The sequence below is a fragment of the Harpegnathos saltator genome, unplaced genomic scaffold (genome assembly GCF_003227715.2).
Source record: "Harpegnathos saltator strain DR-91 unplaced genomic scaffold, Hsal_v8.6 scaffold54, whole genome shotgun sequence".
NCBI lineage: Eukaryota > Metazoa > Arthropoda > Insecta > Hymenoptera > Formicidae > Harpegnathos > Harpegnathos saltator.
Window position 1 is genome coordinate 1,225,305 of NW_020230360.1, and position 9,487 is coordinate 1,234,791.

At 43.3% G+C, this 9,487-nt stretch overlaps 1 protein-coding gene across 9 annotated transcripts in view; it reads right to left on the reverse strand.

Annotated features, from left to right (window-relative positions):
- Positions 1–6,792, reverse strand: part of LOC105190546 (coiled-coil domain-containing protein 6) — a 30,105-nt gene extending 23,313 nt beyond the window's left edge. Inside the window, exons 1-3 of one of the 9 annotated variants that reach the window (XM_025303334.1) lie at positions 5,987–6,161; positions 4,173–4,284; positions 2,797–3,599 (exon numbers count right to left, since the gene is read on the reverse strand). In XM_025303334.1, the coding sequence (XP_025159119.1) occupies positions 2,797–3,230 (434 nt within the window). In that variant the 5' untranslated portion in view covers positions 3,231–3,599; positions 4,173–4,284; positions 5,987–6,161. Of the gene's footprint in view, positions 1–2,796; positions 4,285–4,527; positions 5,627–5,678; positions 6,162–6,633 lie in introns of those variants that run through there. The other 8 variants (XM_025303329.1, XM_025303325.1, XM_025303326.1 and 5 more) reach the window with 8 other exon arrangements.
- Positions 6,793–9,487: the final 2,695 nt, after the last annotated feature.

Genomic DNA, 9,487 nt, shown 5'->3' on the forward strand with positions numbered 1-9,487 from the left:
TACTAAATCATTTTGAAATTTAGGATGAAAAGGAATTTCTTCACAGATTTCGCTTACCCAAAACTACAGTTCATATGTTAATAGAAAAAATTCAAGACGTTGCTCAATCACCAACTGAAAGGTATTAATATATGTCATATAAATTAAATGACATGTATAGAATATTTTTCAATTATATTAGCTTTAACTAATTAACTAGTTGCACAATATGGTGTTTACTAATAATGAATATTGTACGAATAGTATAAAATTTATTTATATTGTATTTTTTTTATTTTTTCCCAGAAATCAGGCTCTTTCAGTATATATGAAATGATATTATTAACATTAAGATTTTATGCTAGTGGATCTTTTTTGACAAAAGTAGGTGATTTTGTTGGTGTTCATAAAAGTATAGCCAAATAAAAGAATTAATAAAGTTTCAAGGGCAATTGCTCAACTTAGACCTGCATATGTAAAATTTCCGAATACAAAAGAAGATATTCAAAGACCTCATGAAAGGTTTTACAATATCGCAAGATTTCCAGGTTGTGGGTGTCCTAGATTGCACTCATGTTAGAAAATCTAAATCTCCACGTGTCTAAAAGTGACCCGCACAGCGATGACTTTTCGTTGCCAACTTAAGAATAACAAAGATTTATCTAAACTGTCTTCAGCGTCATGCTTGAAAAACACACAAGATGTAAAACTAGGTTTATGGATCAAGGAAGGATCGGATAATCTTTAGTTTAAATTACGATTGAAAAACCGGCCCTTATACTATTATAAACGCGGTCATGGTTCGCTCGCCGCGGATGCCGCTCCCAATCGTTCAGCGAAGAAACGACTCGCGTTTCCGTTCCTCGATTGCGTAGGTGAGCAGATGGTAATGGCTTCCTCGTCGAGTCGGCAAGGCCAGGCTATCGTGAGTAATCGGCGATATCGTCAGAATATTCTCTACTTGGCGACGCACAAAAATACGCAACTGCGCGACACACGACGACCAACGGCGGTGCGTCACGCCCGTCATTTTCTCGAAGGATCGGAGATCTGGAAATCGTCCCGATTCTTTGAGAAAATGAAGCCGATCTTTCCAAGCCACGCAAATTAGCGACCAACTGTTAGTCTCTATTTTAATGAGCATTATCGCGCTCTTAATTTTAGGTCACCCTATGTAGCTATGAATATACTATAAATCTTACTCGATAAGGAAAAACGTCCAGAGGCCAAGACTGTCGCGCGAATTTTGTTGAATATTAAGATATACATATATATATTTGTTTTTCTTTTTTAATTTCCATGCATCTCAATATTTGATAAAATTCGCGCAGAAAACTGGCAGAATGCCGGTTACAGAACGTTTCAAACCGAATTCTCACTGCTCGTTCGTGAGATGAGATAAAAGATATCGAAGCGAGTTTGTCTGGGCTGGAATTCAAACAACCGGGACCTTTCGCTTGCCGAGTAACCGCTCTATTATTGAGTTACCCGGGCTTCACTTTTACCGATGCCTCTTTCTCTCTCATGTATTCGCCGAGATGGTATTCCTGTAATTAAATCGTTCGCAGCTTGGATTTTACAGTTCTCGGCTAGTCTAATGATATATCCGTCTTTCTGAATGTCCCTGAACGAGTTACACGCTCGCCGCGGCGAGTTGTTCCTCCAATCTTTTTCGACAATATGCGAGTTCCCACGCTATCAGTGTTGATTATAATCTCTCAGTCCCTCGTTTGATCATAATCTTTACCGCAAAAACGGCTCTTCTCGACTTCTCGACTTCTCGACAACGCTAACATTAACTTTTCATTGTAATCTAAGCAAATTATTGCTCCGTTTCATTTCTACTATTAATGCCAACATTAACATCTCGATTCAAATTTCACCGCGAATTTGAGCGAGTCCTTTCAAGTGACAGCAGTTCCGAAGATCTTTCCGAATTTTTCCGAATATTCCCGAGCATAATTGCACTTTTGGAATTTGTAAGTTGAGAGAAAAGATAACAAAACGAAGCTGTCTAGGCTCGGACTCCCTCGAACCTAGATTTCTTATTCATTCACCGATATCTCCCCCCTCTCCCTCTCTCTCTCTCTCTTTTATCTATCATCTATTGTCTAATATCGAGATGATATTGATTTATCTCTAAGTTTTATATGTATCGATTTGTACATCAAGGTCTCACACGTGTACACAGAGAAAATGTTGCAGTAAACATTACGACAAAATTGTTGTAACCTAACCTCCTAACAGAGATTACAACCATGAAGTTATTACATACCCAGATAGACGGACATGTTGGCAATAGCATGCGTGCATTCAATATATATTTTATGATACCACTGAAGCGGCATAACATATTTATAATATGCTTACTGTAAAAAAAACGTATTTATTATTCCATACTTTGCAACAAAATATTAGTTTGTTTGTATCGCTGATTAATTGTGGCCTTTTGCCGACACAATTGTAGCATGAGTTGCAATTTCCATCAGATTGCTTCTTTTATATGCTGCTACAATGTTTCTTGTATGAAGACGCATCTTTATGTACTCATGCTACTATTTTAATTCTCGAATTCAGTCTCTATGCAAACAACCTGTCGAGATTTGTCCATCTGGGTATTTACTTAAATCATACCACGCACGTTTAACTTTTCATCACAGAATTACGGTAATCACCCGAATATTTCGCCGATAAAAACTAACCGAGCTCGACGACGGAGTGGGAAGAAAAATTAGCAGTTTTCGTGCAATCAACAGAAAATCCTTTGGCGGCGGCCAGACAAGAGTAAAAAGCCTTATCCTTCGTTTACTCACTAACCTGTAGAGATCATTCTCGGTGACGATGTCACGGATGGAGTCCTCCGGGTCAATCCGATCGGCGAGGACCCCCGGCGCTCTCGGCGGCGACAGGATGATGGGTCGCGATGGTCTTCCAGCGGCGGTGCAGTCCCCGCCGCCGCCGCCGCCGCCGCCGCCGCCGCCGCCGCCGTCGGTGTCGCCGCAGCCATCCACGTCCCGAAGAGCACTGCTCGCGATCAGATCGTCCTCGGACGCCGTGGCCGGCAGAGTGACGGCCGGGCTGGGAGACCTGGAGCCGGGTATCGCGCCGAGCAGATCCTCGCTCCTCGAGTGGCGCATCTCCGTGACGGCGTACCTGCCGGCCGTGGCCGCCATCGTCGCACGCTCCGCTTCTCGTTTCTTGGCGGAAGGCGCGCCCACGAGGAAGCTGCCGCACTCAGCGACGATACTCATCCGGACGTAATGTGTGATCACACTTTCGATCGACGCGTCTTCTTCTCCCCCTCTCGCCACCGCTGCTTGGACCTTGCTTACTCCTCGGCGGTCGCGGTAGGCACTAACAGGTGCCGTCTTCCGGTTCCCAAGGATCCTCCTCCGTGTGTGCCTTCTCGACGTCTCACCAGCACCGTCGTCTCCGTGGTTCCCCCCGCACTACCACATGCTTCCTTCGACGAGGACCACTTTCTTCACGCTGTTTCTTCTTCTCTCCCTCCCTCCCTCCCTCCCTCCCTCTCTCTCTCTTTCTCTCTCTCTCTCACTCGCACGAGAAGCCGCTCTTCGAAGATACTCCTACGCGCACGGGTCCTTCGCGCGCCGTTCCTCCTGCAACGACGACCTCGTTATCCTCCTTCTCCTCCTCCTCCTCCTCGTCGTCCTCCTCCCTCCCTCGTGCCTCCTCGCCGCAGCATACGGCGAATTTCGTCGACGTTCGCGCGATTCAGCGCGTGTTTCGCGCGCCGTGCGAGATAACCGACTCCGCGGAATCCACCTCGATATCAGGCTGGTATCCTCTCGCGGGACACACTACGCGGCACCGAGATTCACGCACACCACTCACGACCGAGCATTCCGGGCCCGGCATCGAGCTGTCGCGCGCGCGCGCGCGCGCGCGCGCTAATTCCGCAGATATGACATATCCGATATCACGGAGCGTTGTTCGCGTTAGCGATTTATTAGCGGGACTATGATGGGACACGGGCACGACGAGCGCGACGACGGCGATTTCGTAATTCTCCGCTTCTCCGCGCTCGGGCACGAGTCGCGCGAGCACTCGTTGCGAGTTGTTGGTCGTTGGCCGGCCGCGCTTTCGCAACTACCGCGAGGTCTCGTGGAAACCAACAGGATCGCCGCTTCTTCTGCCCGCTCGCTCGCTCGCTCGCTCGCTCGTTCGCTTACCTCTGCTCTCCTCGGAAGGTAACGGATCTCTGAGCCAGGATTCTCCGTTACGTCCGTCGGCGACCGCGGGGGGGCTCCAATACCCTCTCTTCTTCAGGCGAAGAAAAAGTACCTGCAAATGGTCGGAGGTTCCTCATGAATGTCGAGTAATCTTTTCACGGATTCGTTACGGACCCTAATGGTCCGTCCTAGGATTTTCTTTTTGCGCGCTCAAACGTCCTGCCGGCCGGTGTCGAGGTACTCATCAATCAGGACGAGACAGCGAGAATTTCCCCCTCCCTTTTGTCATGCAGTGACATTCAGAATTTCGTGTAATAATTTTTTGTCGAAATTGTTCACTTTGCAACGAACTCACAGCGTGGGCTTCGGGTTCTCTTCTCTAACGAAGAAACAGCGTCTTTAAGTAGTCGGAGGTCTCCGTAGATATGAGTCCCGAATACCTTCTCTCCAGTTTCATTGCGGATTACAATCTGTTTCGAACTGTTTCGAAGCAACTTGCTAACAACCCCTGAAACGCCCTTAACGATTACCGCCCGGTGTGCTGTGAGTTTCACTAACCAAGGGTTATACCTTTTTGTCATTTTCGTCATCGAGTAATTTTGAAATTTGACATGGAAATTTCTAGTCAGAATCGCCCGTCTTCGAACAGGTACGTGTAAAACGTCAGCGTAAGAGATATGCGATAGTTCAATAGTTTCCACTTTTCAAATTTTCCATCCTAAAAAGGATGGAATATTTTCGACAGGCCGGCCGATGCCGGCTCGAAAGTTGAAAATAATTTATGAGTCCTGCGAGACTTTTCGAACAATTTACGAATCAGTTCCGGTCCCTGCAGTTGCAACATTCGTGTTAAAAAGGATTGTAATTTTTGCGCGATCTTCAGCATATATCTGTTTAGGCTGACGAAAAGATTGCTTTCCAATGGAGAGATTCACCCGTTAAATGATGGATGCGTCCTGTCACTCCTGCAAGAAGTTACGGACGACTTTCCTGTTCACGTATTGAACAAAATTTTCAAATTTTCAAAATGTTCTTTCTAGAAGCAGCATTCATTGTTCCAATAACTAAATACGACCGAACTTCTCATCATCCCGACAAGTAATTTAGAAATTTTTAGTCACAACCGTCTACGTTGCGATTAACGTGTGTGTAAAGGACGTCGATATAGATTTAAATATTCTTTTCACTGATTACCCATTACTTATTATTAATTGCTTATCAATTGCACCTTTTCAGGCGCAGGAGAAGTGTATTTGTAAATGTTTGAAAGTATCTGCAAGTTCCGAAACGACTTTTTCTCTACGGTTCACCGTGCATTCTAACGATCCGACCCGAACGACCTTTTAATCCCCGAAATGTTCTCAAGTATAATAATTATCGTTCTCGGTGATTGAGTAATTTTTTCGATAATTAATTGAGAGCAACAGCAATCCTCTTATCGTCCCGTCACCGAGTAATTTCGAAACTTGATGTTTAATTTCCAAATTTTCAGCCGTCGCAATTCACCTTGGGACTGGGGATATGTGAAGAATGTCAGCGCAGAGATCAATGGGCTTTCTTGGGAAAATGGGGAAAAAAAGAGAAACATCTGTCGTTTCCGTGCTTTTTATGGCCCTGGTCGAGATCGAGATCAGTTACGGACCCTTTGAAAGTCCCAAGAAACGCTTCTCATAATAGTCGAATATTCTTAAAATCTGTTCTCGACAGGTAACAATCGGCGCTCAGGTAACGTTGAATAAAAGCGACAGCTGCTTCTCGTTTCGTCTCATCTGTCGGAAAATTTTTCAGTCAAGCTCGTCTGTCTCGCTACTGACATATAAAAAAACGACACGCGCAGGTTGTCCTCGTCACTCCGTTTTACACCACTCAAACTCATCCTTGTCACCCCCGAGCGCTGTATTTTCAGTAACGAAAGCCGAGCGAGGGGAATTTATCGTTCGTCAACCGATATTGAAGTATCCTCGAGAAAGAAAAAGAGAAGGAGAATGAGAGAGAGAGAGAGAAAGAGAGAGAGAGAGAGAGAGAGAGAGAGAGAGAGAGAGAGAGAGAGAGAGAGAGAGAGAGAGAGAGAGAGAGAGAGAGAGAGAGAGAGAGAGAGAGAGGAGAGAGAGAGTGCAACAATTAAACGGCACGGAAGAGCAACGTTCGCGCCGAGAGAGAGAGGACGACTTCCGCGGGGCTTTCGCGGGGCTTTCGCCGGCCACCACCGAAACACTTCGATATCAGTCTCAGAACTCGCATGTGTCAACGTCCACTTGAGCACTCGGCGGACACTCCCTTCAAGGACGACCGCCTAGACATCGCGCGCGCGCGCGATCGATGCGCGCACGAGGATCCTCGCTCCTCGACACTGTCAGGCGGCCATCTTCGTTCAGCCCGGTCGGAGCGCGGTTCAGGCAGGTCCTCGCGCTTGAAAAACAACACGGATCCTGCCACGGACCATGCGCGGATCATGACCCACCTCTTGCACATCACCGCTATATCCCATCGACCGCCGCTGTCGTTGCACCGCACCGCACCGCTCCGTTTCGTTCCGTTCTGCCACGCGCAACTGCGAACGCGATGCCGACCGGACGGACGACTGCAGCTGGATCTGCAGTCTGGCCTTTTCACGCTCGCAACTATTCCGCCGGCGAAGCGGAGAGCCTCCACGGACCGGCGAGAGAGAGAGAGAGAGAGAGAGAGAGAGAGAGAGAGAGACCTTTCGTGCCGAAAGAGGGGTCGAATGGGAAGGGGCGGTTGCACCTGGCTCCAGCTCGTACCTGGCGATGCGTCGTGCGAGTTCACGCGGAAGTCATCGAGGAGGAACTTACCAGAAAATGCAAGGAGAGTCGAGGAAATTCGAGGATCCTCGAGAGGGATGCTCTTTTATCTTCTCACCGGAAGCACCAAGGGGTTGAAAATCACCGCCTCCTTGTAATTTCTTACAGAAATAATTTTCTTTTTTTACAAAAGTTATTCGAACTTTTTTTCACTTAATGATGCATTTCATACTTTGATGTTACATTTGGTCGTTTTATTTATTCACTTGGTTTATTTATGTTGAGTTTGTTTATTCGTCTTATTTATTTGTTTACGTCGGAGATGGCCGATTTGTAATTTCTTGCAAGGGTTATTCGAATTTTTCTTACCTAAGGATGCATTTCATATTTGATCTCTTTATTTATCTACTTTGTTTACTTGCTTGTGTTGAGTTTGTTTATTTGTTTTATTTATTTATTTACGTTGAAGGTGACCAGTTTGTAATTTTCTAGAAGAATTATGCAAATGCTTTTTACATAACTATGCATTTTATATTTTGATTTCATATTTTATCTCTTTATTTATTTATTTAACTTATCTATTATTTTATTTTATTGCTCATTTTATATTTTTAATTACTATATTATGGTTTTTATATTACATCATACTATATTTATTATGTTTCAATGTTTTGAAATAATTGAAAAAAATAAACATGTTTGTCTTTGTCTAATTTTTTCGAAAATTTATCATTTTGACCTCTTTGGTAAGTTGCATTAATCATCGGTCGTTCCAGCGTTAGATATTCTTTATACGTTCCGACTGTTGTTGAAGCTCAATGTTTCTTCTTCTGCCTAATGTCCCGAAGAAGCGTGTTCTATTGTTATATTCTGAAAATCCCAAGTGTTTTCGAACCCCTTCGAAACTTTCTCACTGAATAAGGCGTGGAATAAGGTTGAAACTTCTCTGACTAAGAGATAATCCTATTCTCCTTTGGCATTTCATTTGATCCTTGTTCCAAATTGAGAATTCACTTGATCCGCTTGAAACATTCCTGCTTCTAATTTCTCGTCTACTTATTTATAGCTCTTATTTCTCATTAATAGTAAAATGTATTTATATATTTAATAAAGGGCTAGTACCAATAAGCAACATATAACAAAATGTTTATTGATTGAGCGCGAATATTTGCACAGATATCGTGTGTTATAGTAAGAATTATAAATGTGTCTCTTATCAACGGTTTATACAAAAAAGGTTATTGATTCAATGTCTTTTTTTAAGGTAGTTATTTTTTAAGATCCGTATATACGTTTTTTTTCAAGAACCCTTTCAAACTTTTAACTACATATTAATAGTCATAAATGAAATATTTCCTTTCTGCTCCGCTCTACAGAGCTCATTCCAAACAACGCGCATTGCTTCGCTGATTTTAATTCATATCTCAATAATTATCGCGTAACTGTTTGCAACATGGTAAATAATATTTTTCTTTAGATCAATGAGTTCTACCCACATACGAGCACAAATGTACATTTTATGTTAGACTACTTTTAGAAATATTATGTACAAAACTGGTGAATGTATATTATCCTGAAAAAGATCGAGATTTGAAAAGTGATAGGATTTCCTGAAAAATTATACACTAAAATTCGAATATCGTCACGGATTCTGCCGAAATACAATTTTATCGAACTATTAAAATGGCTTGTTGTGCAGCCGGCTGTGTTAGTATTAGGGATGTACAAAAGTTTCCATCCTTCACGTGTAGATGGCATTGTGAATTATTTACATAAAAGTTGCAGAGGTATCCCAATTCGACACAGTACGGTTGGACACAGCCAATCAAATTGGTTAGTTAAGTTAGGATTAGGTTAAATTTGAGTAATATTATTGGTTGTGTTCAATTGCAACGTGGTCAATCGGGACCCATCCAAAATTGCGATGCACCTTTGTTAGAATATATCAGTACAACCTGCATAAAAAGTGATGTATAATAAGTCATATTCATTGACATAAACATTTTCAATTTGTATAAAGATGCATAATCGTTACTGCATGCTTTTTTATTTCATCAGCGCAAAATAACTGCCGAAGCAACCAGAATCATTTGCGAAACTTGTGGTGAGGGAACGATAGCTGAAAGTTCATGTCGTGAGTGGTTCCGGCGTTTTAAAAGTGGCGATTTTGACTTGAAAGCAAGGAGCGGGCCGGGCGACCGCAAAAGATAAGTTCGGAGAACTTGGAAGCATTATTGCAAGAAGATTCGACTCAATCCAGTGTAGAATTTGTGAAAAGGTTACATGTTAATCAGAGCACTGTAATTGGACGCTTGCATAATATGATATAAGGAAAATTCTGAAGGAAGGAAAATAAGTTCCTCACGAATCATCCGAGAACGCTATTGCCAGCCGGGTCACCATTTGCCTTTTACTGCTCAATAGACACAAACTTTTTTGTATTGTCTTTTTTGTATCGAATTGTCACCGGAGACAAAAAATGGATTTATTATGACAATCCCAATCGCATAAGATCGTGGGTGAATCCGGAGGACCCTTTTTAAGTTACAGTTA